Source organism: Myxocyprinus asiaticus, chromosome 32 (assembly GCF_019703515.2).
Source record: "Myxocyprinus asiaticus isolate MX2 ecotype Aquarium Trade chromosome 32, UBuf_Myxa_2, whole genome shotgun sequence".
In the NCBI taxonomy this organism is placed as follows: domain Eukaryota; kingdom Metazoa; phylum Chordata; class Actinopteri; order Cypriniformes; family Catostomidae; genus Myxocyprinus; species Myxocyprinus asiaticus.
The window spans coordinates 23,183,736-23,198,463 of NC_059375.1; the positions used below are offsets into that span (position 1 = coordinate 23,183,736).

The 14,728-nt window shown below is 37.3% G+C and overlaps 1 protein-coding gene across 5 annotated transcripts in view; it reads right to left on the reverse strand.

The window, feature by feature from the left end:
- Positions 1-7,781, reverse strand: part of LOC127422828 (ORM1-like protein 3) — a 63,277-nt gene extending 55,496 nt beyond the window's left edge. For 3 of the 5 annotated variants that reach the window (XR_007894229.1, XR_007894228.1, XR_007894230.1), the window contains exons 1-3: positions 7,510-7,781; positions 7,126-7,312; positions 6,583-6,734 (exon numbers count right to left, since the gene is read on the reverse strand). Coding sequence is in view for 2 of the 5 variants with exons in the window: in XM_051666619.1 (XP_051522579.1) it covers positions 5,526-5,661; positions 6,583-6,734; positions 7,126-7,299 (462 nt within the window). In the remaining 3 variants the exon portion in view is untranslated. Of the gene's footprint in view, positions 1-1,457; positions 5,662-6,582; positions 6,735-7,125; positions 7,313-7,509 lie in introns of those variants that run through there. The other 2 variants (XM_051666619.1, XM_051666618.1) reach the window with 2 other exon arrangements.
- Positions 7,782-14,728: the final 6,947 nt, after the last annotated feature.

A 14,728-nucleotide genomic window follows, 5' to 3' on the forward strand; every position in this document is an offset into this window, starting at 1 on the left:
AGGAGGAAACTGTCAGGATAGAGATGCTAGAACAGTAATGTAACTGAGTTTGTCCGAAAAGCTCTGCTGCACCAGTAAATTCTACAATACCTTTTAATCTCTTGGCTATACAAGAAAGAAAAGCTCTGCCACTGATGTGAACCACAACAATGTTCTTGTAGCTACACTAAGGTTGTGGGTTTGAATCCCAGGAAAAGCATGTACTAATAGAATGTATACTTTGAATGCACACTAGCTGCTTTGGATAAAAGTGTATGACAAATACAAAAATTTTACATGTAAATTAGCATCCTACCAAACCGCAACACATACGAAAAACTAGTTCTCAGACTCATTGGCAGCAGCGTTAACTCTGTTACATACACAATGACAAAAATACTGTTTACATGCAAACACAGTATGCGAGGAGGTTAAATTCTAGGGATAGTCCCATTAACTACAACTCAAGCAAATCAAATAAGTGCAAAAACATCTGCAAATAATGAAAATTGAAGGCCTGCTGACGAACTTTAAACTCTGAATTCTAAATAAACGAATGAACCATCAACTATACAGTAATTTTTAAATGGAATCAGCCCCATCACAATGTTGAAAACAGACATTCAAATGCAAGAATAAGAAAATAAACAAATTTATCATCACCAAGAACCACACTGTTAACCTTGATGTTGCTTTAACCCAAATGACTTGAGTGCAGTTAACATAAATCCCTACATATTACCTTTATAACTTGGGTGTTTTGAGCTAGGTGGAAGATTTTCATGATTACGCTACTGGAATTTTTTTAGTTCAATCAATTTATCTGAGCATGAGAGTGCTTCTGAGTTGACAACTTAAAACGCTGAAGTCAACTTAACATGTTAAGTTGTCATTGTATCAATTTGTATACTTAAGCTGAATTAACAAGCGTTTTTGCAACCTCAACTCAAAAAAATGTTGAATCAACTACATTGGGTGCCAGATAACATCACATAATTTATCGCAAGATCTTCAATACTAAATGTAAATTACTTTGAATCTAAACACATGTTAGACGAACAATATCACCCTAAATATTGCCCCAGCTAGATTAAGTTGTCTGAACAACTATTTAATATTGAACAATGTTTGATGATTTGCCAGCTCCCAGTATGCACTGCAGTAAAACATACCCCGTCAACCAATCATTAAGTAATTATGCCTTTTTGTCTAAAATACTGCTTAAACTGAGAGGGTGGACAATACAGTTTTGATTATAGTAATATTATTAGGAATACTGAACATGTTGATATTAAACATGATTTGGCATGAAAAGAAATACACAGAAACATTGATATGATTTATAAACAAAATAAAACTAGTGGATAAACTGTTTGTACTGAGGATTAGTTGTTGCTACACATACGCAGGATACAGGTTTCACAATTTTTCTGACTGTAATGCGAACCATCAAAGAGAGGCAGCAATAAAACAAACACTGCAATCAGAACGTGCACTTCATATTTAAAATAAAATGGCTACAAAGAATAAGACAATAAAATAATGTGAAACTACAAAGGCAAGGAACACAGTTTTCAAAGCAACATTTTCATAATCTTGCACAGTAAGAATGAGGTAAAATGACACTAGAGTTAGTCACACCCAGGGATGGGAGGGTTACTTTTGAAATGTATTCCACTACAGATTACAGAATACATGCTGTAAAATGTAATTTGTGATGTATTTCGTTAGATTACTCAAGGTCAGTAACGTATTCTAAATACTTTGGATTACTACTTCAGCACTGGTAGATTTTTTTCACTTGTTTTGACTATAAAAACTCTGCCAGTACAGTAAGACAAAATAAACATGTTAAAAATACATTTACTGAAAAATTTTATATCTTATGCAGTGTTGTTTCTAAAACAAGATAGATCAAATTGATCTTGTTTTAAAGATTTTTTTAGATATTTTTACAGGAAAACAATACAAACATTACCATCAAGAATACAAAAGAATACAATACAAAAGGTCTTACTAGAAAAAAGAAATTATGATCCAATGTGAATTTTCTTGATAAAAAAAAATATGATCGTGCCTGGTAACATTTACATGTAAAATGGCTAGAAATAGCATTTTAGCTTAGCGTAAAGCTGACAATTTACACAAGGTTTATTTCTATTTCTTCTGCTCCAAACTTACTTCAAACTTACTTCTCTGTCTGCTCGTATGAATGTAACACATCATAAGAAAGTGTTTCACTGCTGTTCCAATCACTTTTCATCGCATCATTTATATGTATAAATGTTTTCCATCTGAAAAGGACTAAATATTAAATGAAACAAATGACAATAAAATGCAAAGTAATCTCTTCAGTAATCAAAATACTTTTTGAATGTAACTGTATTCTAAATACCAATGATTTAAATTGTAACTGTAGTGGAATATTTTGTATTTTAAATACGTAATCCCGTTACATGTATTCCGTTACTCCCCAACCCTGGTCACACCTTATAATATTCAATATTGGAATACTACAAAAACTTAATTTCAATACATTTTCGGTTACCAAAAATAAGTGCTGTCCTGCAAAATGCATATCACAATCACAAGGTCTGTCGATCCACTTAATATGCCTAATTTACATATTCAGACATGAGTCATGACATCAGTCCAAAGCGCTGATGTAATAAAAGAACATGCGCATAAAAGCACTTGAACACCTCATCATTCACAGAATAATTCTGTAACTTAGAACACTGCAAAAACATCAAGGCTGTGAACACTCACTCTGGGACATGCAGTCCCACAGTCCAATGATGCCGATTACAGTCCAAAACATACAGTCCAATGTTCCCACACTATTAGACTACATCTCTTCTCTTGAACAATAAAGAGGACCAATCGGTCCAATATTCCCTGTACCTGTGTTCCCTTTAAAATCAACTAAAGCTGGTCTTAGATGTTTTATTCATACAGATTAAACCAAGGGTTCTGGTTAAAACACTAATCATGTAACCTCCTACTGTAGGTGTACTGTAGCACCGCAACAAAGATATGCATAATCGGTTTAACATTTTTTAAAATCACATAAAATTATTCTAGTTGTCTAAAAACATGTCTATACCCTATATTCCCTACAAAGGCATAACATTAGTAACTATGCCAACATTGAAACTCAGTTTTCTCTGAATCTGAGCATAATTGAACCAAATCAGTTTGTCACAGGACAGATCATAGTCTATGAAGAGACCCACTTTCAGTCACAACTTAATTTTGGCAAAATGTGTAGTTACTGTATTTTGCCTTTGTATTTCAGAGGTAAAGCTATAAAATAGGGGACTGGCGGAAGTTTTAGGAAGACAGGGTGATGTCTCAAACTATTAAACTATTCTTTCACTTTAAGAGAACATTAAGTGAAACAGCAACTAGTCTTACCTAAAAATAGCCTCTTCCACCCTCTACAGAAACACTGTACAGTGGCAAGATAAAGTATATGAACCCTTTGGAATTACAGTACCTGCATTTAGTCTGATCTTTGCCTAATAATAAACAAACACAATCTGCTTAAAGTAATGACAAACAAATAACTGTCATTTTTGTCTTATTAAAATTGTTGTTTAATTATTCACAGTCCATGTTGAAAAAAGTATATGAACCCTTGTATTTAATAACCGGTAGAGCCTCCTTCAGCAGCAATAACCTCCACCAGACACTTCCTGTAGCTGTTGATCAGCCTTGTAAAACTCTGATGAGGGATTTTGCACCATTCCCCCCTACAAATCTGTTTGTTGGGTATTTCTTGCATGAACAGCCCTCTTCAACTAATGCCACAATTGGGTTGAAGTCTGGACTCAGACTTCCACCTTTTTAGACATTCTGTTGTAGATTTGCTAGTGTGCTTTGGGTCATTGTCTTGTTGTATCACCCAACCTCTTTTAGGTTTCAGATGACAGATCGCTACGCTGTCATTTTCTGTAAAATCTCTCGACACAATTTTCATTATTCAAAATTATCGTTCCCTAAATGATTGCAAGCTCTCCAAGTCCTGATGCAGCAAAACAGTCCTAAACCATGATGCTTCCTCCACCAAGATGAGGTTTTGGTGTTGGTGTGAAGCGCCTTTTTCCTCCAAATATAGTATTGTGCGTTTTTTTTGCCAAAAAAGTACATTTGTTTCATCTGTCCACAGAACATTATCCCAGAAGCTTTGTGGAGAATCAAGGTGGTCTTTCACAAACTTGAGATGTGCAGAAATGTTTTGTTTAGAGAGCATTTGTTTCCTCTGGTGTTCATGGGAGGACACCACATTCTTCTTCAGTGTTTTTCTTATAGTGGGCACATGAACAGAGACATTAGCAAGTTTAAAAGATTTCTGCAGATCTTTTGCTTTTACCCTTAGGTTCTTTTTCACTTTCTTCATCATTGCACAATGTGCTCTTGGGGCAATCTTTGCAGGGTGCCCACCCCTAGGGAAAGTAGCAACAGTGCTAAATCTCCCCCAGTTGTTGACAGTTTGTCGTAATGTGGATTGGTGAACATCCAGATCTTTTGAAACTGTTTTGTAGCCTTTTCCAGCTTCATGCATCTCTACATTTCTTCTAAGATCCTCTGACATTTGTTATGACCAGAGCATGGTTCACATGCTTCTTGAGAAGTTCAGACTCTGTCAATCCCCAGACTGTACTGTTTTTATAGAGCCAAGCACCTCTACATTCCAAACCTACAATCTCAGCTTCTTGACTGAAACACATGCCTCCAAATTGGCTTTTTAGAAGTCATTAGCCCAGAGGTTCACATACTTTTTCAACCCTAAACTGTGAATGTTTTAAATCATATATTCAGTATTGACAACAACAAGTGCTGTTAATTGTTTGTCATTACTTTAAGCAGATAATAATTAATGCAGAAATGCAGGTAATTTCAAAGTGTTCACATACTTTTTCTTGCCACTGTACCTTTCTTCTCTCTTTAAACACCTGTACCTCAGGAAGCACTGACTTGGGTCCTAAAAATGTGGATCCTAAAAATGTTATGAAGAGAGGACGAACCAGTCCAGCATAGCATCACACTGTGTCCTGGACAATTTTGACCCATCCGATTCACTGCCATCAAAGCAGCATTTCTGCCACATGACTGAATGCTAACACTCCAAATGACTTACATAATGCTGATAAGCTACATTGCTTTTGCAATGTCTCCGTCTGTTTCAACACAGTAGAACAGGGGTCCTAACACCTCCAAAGACTCTCTATGAAGCATCTGCTGCATTCTGCTGGTGATTCTACAAATGTGTTTGTATGTCTACCAAGCGTTACACTAAAAAAACATTATTTCAAGTGACACCACAGCAGATTATTCAGCCATTCCGACCACAAAGCAGCAGAGCTTCCTATGAAGACCTAAATGTCCCACTTCTTTCATTCCTACAGAATAAGTCATGAAGTGCTCTGAACGTCCACACATGTACGCAACAGATCTTCTTGTGCCGAAGGTCAAGATGGGTTGACATATGGCCAACAGGAAATATAGCAGGTTAAGGGAGCCTTTGTGGTCCTGTGACCTCATCAGTACTTATTAATTCCAAAGAGACGGACCCCGTGGAACTGAGGCAGTTTGGGGATAAGCACAGTGAGCAGGGAAATGGTGTTGATGACAAAGTGCACCCTGTCATACTTTGTATAGAAACTGGTCAGGAAATACCTGTAGAGGACAAGGACGAGATCATGTCAGTCGTCAGTCAGAAACATGATGCACAGCCTATAGATGTTGCCTAAGCAAGCGCAGTACAACACTGCATCCAACAGAAACACAGGATGTGCTTTCATGCTGTAACATCATGCAGTAAAAACCATCCATCCAATAAAAAGATGATTTAAAGACTCTTAAAAACGAATAAAATGTTAGTAAAGTGCTTTTATAGTCAAAATGTTAGAAGGCATCACAATTTCACAAAAAAAAAAAAAAGGCACTCACATTTTAAAAAGAAAATATTAGGTATGTGAGGCCCCATTTCATGTTGCCAAAGAGAGAAGCAGTAGAAACTAGATAATTAAACAACAAATTACTAAGTATTATTATTAATACTGTTACGTTGTGTATTTATGCAAGTATGATTGATAGTATGCTTTCTATAAATTTGTTTAAATATGTGCCAGCCTGAGGAGGTGGGCATTCCCAGTCTTGGTTACTCCCAAGGTATCTTTCTCATCTACTTGTACAGTTTAGGGAGAATTTCTTTTCACTGTTGTTTTTGGCACTATTCCTTATAAAAATGCTTTGGAACAATATGCAATATCTATTGTGGAAAAACACTGTACAAATAAACTCATCTTAAATAAACTTGCTGATCCCTCACTATAATAGATAGATCCTCACTCTAAGAGGAAAGAACTCAGGAGAGAGTAGAGAAAAATGACCTGACTGACTGACTAACTGTTTCTAAATACAGCTCTCCTTGCCAGCAGACACCACAGGAAGTCAGCATCACTGCCTCTTGCTCATGGTCATGCAGAGCAAGCTGTGAAAGTATTCACAATGCATGTGCTCAATTCAAGCACGGAAACAAATTTGCATGACATAACGAAGCTCATAATTGCACAGAGTGAAGGGGAACACTCTTACAGTATTATAGGGGTGATGGTAAGAAACTTTCGGGAGGCGGTGAACTGGACCCCGTAGTCCATCTGTTCCCAGTGGGTCAGTAGCCGGGCCTTGCCTTGGTCCGGGGTCTCAAACGGCGTACCTTTCACCGTGTGTAGTAAGATATACATGCACTATAGCAGAAAGAAAGTTACAGTGAGACTGGAACATCACCTTTGGCGTAATTATTCAATTCTTTATCAGCAGATGTTGTTAAACTCTTAGGACAACACCAAGAGCTGATCTCTTTTGGGAACAGGAACACTAAGAAAGGCAATACAGGATGGACCTGTAAGTCTGCCATTGGCTGAAATTACAGAACCTGGAGCCAGCAACTGAACAGGCCAAACTTCAGCAAGGAAAATACCATTTTAGAATTCCTGCAGCTGGGGATAGTCAAACACTGCACTATTTTAAGCCTTTGCATCTTAAAAAGCTCTAAAGAAAGCAGCTGTGCCACATTTACATTATGAAACTCCAAAGAATTCCACTGCATGTGGGCACATGCTATTGAGCATCTCTTACAATGTTGTGGATGAGGTTGGTGAGAGTCCAAACCACCGGGACGCTGACGAAGGGTATGCTGAGTAATGTGATGTGTAGGAGTCCGATGCCAAGCACATAGGTGAGCCATATGCCCCTGCTGCTCATCACGCGGGTGTTTGGATTCACCTCACTGTGCGCCGTACCCACGTTCATCCTAGCACACTTTCTGAACAGTGAAAAGAAACACATTGAAATGCACATGTGTTTAAAATTACATTTAGTTAATCATAATATGATATTTAAAGTCTATTTTTGTCATTAAAAGTCATTAAAAATGAAAACCTCCATCAACATGCAAAAGCAACACAACTTTTAAAACGACTTAAATTAATGCTAGTTTAAATGACGGATAACTTCACTTACAGTAAAATATTATAAAGGAAACTTCTTCACAAATCACCCAGAAACTTCGAGATAAATGGTAAATTGGTCGCCCCCAAATAATTGCTGTCTCTTGTTGTTGTTTCTTTTCTCAAATGGTACCTCAGGAAATCTTCATTTGTTGAGCAAGCTCTTCACTGTCGCTGCGGTTTTGCGCACATTAAACTTGACACGCATGTTTATTTCATCATGTTTGCTTTGAATCACTTTGCTCTTGTGCAAACAGATGGTGACAACACAGCAAGACTTCATAGTTGCACGTCATCATTTATAGAACTCACATTTAAAGAGATGGAAATGAATTCATCGGGCTGGTCGCTGATTGGATGCCATGAGTCACATGAAGGATATACGCCAATCAGCGTTCGATACGTTGTTAATTTGCTGAACAGGCTCACGCCTCCCTCGACGTCACGGAAAGATACAATGATTTATGGGAATAGTAGTTTATTCAAAAGAATATTACACATGTTTAGACAAAATCATCACAGGAAAACTCAAGTGGCTGTACAGCCATGAAAATTTAAGCTGAGATGGTATGTAACTAACAAGAAAATGATGTCAACACAGAATTTTATTAATTAGGCCTATTTATGGAAGACTATTTATTCACAAGATGAAATGATCGCCAAATAATAATAATAATTAAAAAAAAAAATGTCTCATACAAAATTGCAAAATTACTTAATGTCTATAGAATTCTGTAAAAGCAGGAACGCAGTGAAAACTTATTTTAATATTTATTGGTTTTATATAGTTTTGATCATTTTTCACACAACTGACTTTTGTTTATTATTTATTTATATTCCTTTTTTATTGGATTTTATATTTGTGCATGTTGTAAAAAAAGAAAAGTAGGTAGGTATTTCATGTTAACAACACACATAACAGTGGAAGCTTTGTATCATGTTGTTAAAGTGTAGAAGCTTTCATTGCATTAATGATGCATGTAGAACCATTATCTAATTAATTTTTGAAGCCTCAAGCAGATCATATATTGCGTTATTCTGCTGCTAAACACTTAAATATTCAGACCATATTTGAGATTCTCCAACAGAATGAAAAGAAATAGGATCACAACGAAAATGTCACGTTCATCTTCACAAGGTGAATTGCATCAGAGTCATTTAAGTCTTGTTTAACTTTGCACATCAGATGCACATGATTCAAACATTTGAACGCAATGTTTATGGTTAGGCAATCCACTCTGGAGACACCCTAATATAAGCGACCTAAAACAGGAGAGAGGTCAATACTTTCATTATGAAAAACAGAAGGTGTTCTATGGGAAAACTAGAGTTGTATATAACCTAAAAGCTACTTGATTGACATTTAAATTGCTGTATTTGAAGAATGACTATACCAATGTTTATTCTTGTAGTCTGCTTTTTATTGCTGTTGTCCTGCAACATCTCAGTGTGACTTGACCACGCCATCCTGCACGTTGCATAATGGCTGTCAAGCTAAAAAGCTCCAACAAATGTTGTAAGGGCAATTACAAGCTTCTAAAGGACATTATCTAGTCTCAGGGCCAGATATGTTCCTTTACTGTGAAATTTCACAGTAAACTCTCATTTTGCCCTGTAGGAACTGAAACATGAGCCATACGTTTGAATGACGTGTAAGCGCCTTTAATGATGATTAAACTGCAGCAAATGCACACAACTCCATAGCATTGCGGTCTTGCTCTTACAATGCTCTTGGCGGGTAGCTACTTCATTTTAAAAGATGTTGAATTATATCTTGGAGCACAGAACATGCTACTATGATATTCTTCAACAATGCAACCCTTAGGCCAGAAGATTTATGTTTCCTAACGTGATGTGTTTCCTTCAGCAAGATCCATGCCTGTTGAAAGCAGGCTATCTTTAAAGATAGGTTTATGTTTAGTCTCTTACAGAATCTCAGCAACATTGTGTCTTTTTGTCACCTGGGGGCAAATTGCTTGTGATATTAATTAACTTTTAAATCACAACTTTGTGCAGAGTAAATCACTGACTGCAGTTTAGATAAAATTTCCATTATGACAAACAGGAAAAAGCCCTAGAAATAAATTGCGTCCATTCTCATCAAATGGCATTGCCTTTTAATCTTGGATGCCTTCACAATTTAATTCTTATTATATTTTTAACAGATGCTGCCTTGAGGTTTCTGATGACTTTATTCTGTCATCAATGTGAAGTCAATATGCTTGAAAATCATAGTGTATATAGAGGCACAAATTTATTTCATTTTAAAGAGCTTCCATAATTACTACTGTTCGTCTTACAGAAGACAACAGCTAAGGGATTTTAATATGAGATGCACCACAGACGAAAGTTTCGCTGACTGTTCATGTTCATACAAACATTCGCATATTTGCCCCAGAGGTTTTTAACTAGAATTTTGAACATACCCTAGCAGCATGCCTCAAATATTTTAAGCCAAACCCAACCTAACCTATCCCCCTTTAAAATATACTTACTGATTTCTCTTTCCCAAATAAATATAGCTTTAAAGATTTGGGGGCTTTATAAGACCACAGCAGTCTCAAATCATAATGTAATGTAATTCTGCCTTACACTACCAATGCTAAAGCTTCCATAATATCATACAGTACAAGTTTGTTTCCAGTCTCCAAAGAATTTAAGCTGCAATTTGAAAGTGTTGACATTACAGAGAGTAACCAGAAGATGTCAGTATCAACACAATGTTGATGTCTTCTTTACTGTTACTGTAGCAATGTTATTATTAAACTCACAATGATACTATATAGAAACAATTATACTATATAGAAAACTCTTTCTATAAGTCACCATCACAGTGAGTAACTTGCGACCAGAACCTCTACAGTGATTAATCATATTCTGGAGCATTTATGTTTATTGCATTGGAGATACTGCAGCCTAAAGGCATCCCGTGCATGGCACTTTAAGGTTTTTATTTTTATTTTTATTTTTTACCTTTGTCACTGGCTGCAAACATGGACCCTGTATATTTTATATTAATTTATTAAAGTTTAGAATTTACAGCATATGGACAGTTAAAAAGGGGTCATCAAAATGGGCTTTGATTAGTTTAAACAACATCTGAATAAGTAGAAAACATATAAAAGATCCTTTCCAGCTGTCAGAAGATAGACTGCTTAATTTAAACCAAAAGGACAGGAAAATCACAATCTGAGGTTCATTTGAATCCTCCAGAAGCGAATCATGACTTTTTCAGAAACAACATCTGCTAGACTGTCGAACACAAACAAACCGTATATACCCAAATGTCATATTTAAAGTGTCTATAGTACTTGAAGAGTGACATTATTTCCACTACCAGTTTTTTATCAAATCCTTTCATTCTGAACTCTCTCACATCTCTTAGTTTGAGGCCTAGGGTTTGGACTGTTGCACTCTGAAAATAAATATGGTCTTGATGTCTCGCGTCTGATTTGATATTTGCTTAAGAATGTGTGCCAGACAACGTGCTTTGCTCTACATACAAGGATAACAGTAACCTGAAATATGTAATACGTTCAATAACCCTTAGTCAAAAATAATTTCGATCTGGAGAGAGGAGGAAGAGAGGGCTTGTGACCCAAGCCGGTCTAATAATAGCCACACTGGAAAAAGCTAAAGTACTGACACTCCATTATTGTCCTATAGAGGAAGCTGAGGATTAGAACACCAAAGAATTTCAATAAAAGAAGTGTCTGTTGTGGGGCCGAGGGTCCTGGGGATCTGTGGAGCTTTAGGCATTGTGCTGGAGGGTGATTGAGAGTGAGAGTGAGAGGAGGGGAGTAGAGATTCATTGTGCTCGGACGGAGTCTTTCTAAAGGTTGTTATTAGGAGAGAAATAGTGTGGGGGTGGCTGTTGACTCTTCATCTTGTGTGAACAAAGTATCTGGCATATAGCTCTCTCTCTCTCTCTCTCTCTCTCTCTCTCTCTCTCTTTCTCTCTCTCTCACCGGGCTTTCGCTTTACGACGGCCATGAATACTGGGGCGAGCCCACGGAGAGCCAAGCCCAGACCTGCGCAAAAGCTTATTGTCCGGCTTAAGTGAGGTTTAATTAAACGAGCTCTGTGTCATGAAAGAAGAGAGGTGCTTTAAAGAGCCTGGGTCCTGTGGAGATGCTGAGCTCACCAATGGCGAGGATGATGCGCAGTATTGGGCTATTGAAGGGGAAAGTGTTTGTTGCTCTAATGAAAAAGGTTTGTTTGGGGGGAGATGAACGGGGAGGGCTTGAGGAGTGTCTGGGCTTTGTCCTCAGCTAACAAAGTAGGGATAAAAGCAGTGATATTATACAAATGCACCCATTTCCAGGACATGATGCTGCGACGGGGCCCCGGAGATGGGTCAGACTGCTCACTCTCAGCCGCCAATGAAGCACACTGTCTACGGAATTGGCACCCTACAAAATGCTTTTTCCTCTTCTAAATATAGCAAACACAAAGATACATGCATTCCAGTTCCATCCTGAAAGCAGAGGCTTTGAGGTTAAAAAAATTTGGGGGTTGCGGGCTCTGGGTATTAAGCGGATTTTCTCTGCAACTGTAAGAACAAGCTAATTCCTCAGACCTCCTTTATCTCTAACATGGTAATAACAAACAATGAAATTCTGAGGAGAAAGGGCACAAAGAAGAGGAGGGGAGAGGGACAGACACAAAAGAAGGAGAGATGGAGAGAATGAAAGAGAGGAAAGACATGTGTGAGGAGAGGGTGGGCTTGGGCGTGTTAAGAAATTTTCTCGCTCTAGTGTTATGTGTGAACGCTCTACTAATCCAAGTTTTATTGGTTGCCTGTGTCCAGCCACACTGTCCGGATTGAGTGTGAGTGTGTGTGAGGGATAGAGGGGGTCTGCTGAGAGAGAGGAAAGCCTGAGAAAGAGCTGGACCTGGCTACAGCCGTTTTCGTGTCGCCTTAGAAACCTACACCACAGGGGTCCTCTGTGTATGTTTCTGCATTCTCTGTGCATGCTGCTACCAAACACACATGGATTAATGCACACAAATTAATGCTGTGATTTATATGATGTATTGCCAAGTGATCCTGTTTTAATATATCTGCTTGTATCATCTTTCAAAAGGTTTGCAGGTGCATCAATAGCTTGAGTTATCTTCCATCCATTCATCTATATATTAACCATTCCTTGGCCTTGCGGTGCATTCAGACCCATTTAGAACCATCTTAAAAATGGGTCAAAACGATCTGCAAGACCAAGGAAGGGTTAAAGGGATAGTTCTCCTAAAAATTAAGATTCTGTCAATATTTACTCTCCCTCTTGTTGTCCTAAACCCATATGAGTTTCTTTTTTGTGTGGAACACAAAAGACAGCATAATGTTAGGGGCTGACAAGCTTGACTTTCTATCTTCAATGGAACACAAAAAAAAAAAAATGTTCAATCTCAGTCACCATTCACTTTCATTGACCATTCACTTTCATTGTATGGAAAAAGATGTAATGAAATTGAATGGTGACTGAGATTGAACATTTTCTTTTTTTGTGTGTTTCATTGAAGATAGAAAGTCATACAGGTTTGAAACAACATAAGGGTCATTAAATTATATCCCTCAATAGACGTCATACGAAAACAGGAACAACAGGAAGCCAAAAGGATGTATTTCCAAGATTATAGGGACTAATTTGTGGGTGTGTAGGGTGATGTATTAGCCTGGCCCTAATAAAAAGCAGGAGTGTCCACAAACATGACTTAATGAGGGAGGATGAGAGACTCCTGACCCAGAGGTCAAAGCTCTGGGCCAGTCTCTTTATTCCCATTGATCTGCTAGTGCACTTCATTTCTATGCTCTAGGGCCCACTTCAGTAAATTAATTAAGTGCGATTGATACGAGTATCAAGACTTCCTCCGTAGTACAATGACACTCCTGCACTTGAGTACAATAGCTATGCAAGAAGAGAAATGCCTTATTTGTGCTGTAGCTATGTCAAGCATCTCTATGGCTTTTGTTCTAGTATCACACTGTCGCAATGCATGCCGGAGCTTGAATCCTTGAGATTCTAATCATCGGCTCATTTCCAGCCAGTCCATCATGTCACGGCCTTATGGCCTTGACCTGGGAAACGTGGTTTCAGTGTTGTTGAGATGCCAGCCACAAACCACTCCTCGCCTCCACTCATAAATTACGTTCCGATCACGTTTTCCCAGCCAATCCTGGCGAGCAGATCTGCATCTGTCACTCCTCAAGAATGCAGAGTCCAATCAAACCGCTGATCTCGGCACAATGCAGCTGATGGAAAGCAGATCTTTATTCCTGATGTCGGGAGCACAGCACATACACACTAAATAACTCTGTAACCTGCACTCTATCCAACAGGTTTACCGGAAGCCCAGCTAATTAGTTCAATTTGGTATAAATTTTGCTCAGCAATCAAATTTATGTTTTTAAAAGTTCCAAATGTTCAATTGTGGAAACGGGAACCTTAAAATGTCCAGTTTTCTTAACGTTATTTAAATGTTAACATAACCTTCCTGAAAATGTGCAAACTTCTTTTAACTTAATTTGCAAACTTCTTTATCAGTTTTCACTCTCAGAAATAGATGCCAAGAAATCTAATATAAATGTTGTACTAGGAAAAACATTTCCCAAAATTAATCAAATACTTATTACACAGTGCTGGGGAGATTACTTCTGAAATGTAATTGGATACTGATTACAAATTACACAGTTATAATCTGTTACACAATCTTTTATGTTACACTTTTTAGGAAATCTAATCTGATTACTTTTGGATTACCCATTGTATATTTTGATGAAAATCTAATTATTAATTTTAAATGTATTAAGTATCAATTAACACTTCTTTCATTAAACATTAGTAAACATAAAATCAAAAGGAAACATGCTATGTGTCAGTTGCTGAGTAAAAAAAAGGTGCTTAAAGTGTCATAAAAATGTATGTTACTCAAAGAAGATCAAAGAAAACATGCTTGTATTTTTAATTTTTAAAGAATTTCTGTCATTTAGGAACTTAAGAATAGTTATTGGAATTTTTATTATCCAGCTTTGAAATCAATAATAAGAGAATGTCTCTAGATGTGATGCACGAATGTCTCTAGAGATGTACGATTTGTACTTCCTCATAATTATTCATGAGAATGTGTGGCCACTTATGACAGGTGTTTTTGTTGTTGTTGTTGTTGTTGTTGTTGTTGTTGTTGTTGTTGTTTTGTTTAGTTTTTTTGCCATCCTGAAGCATGGGCCTACATGC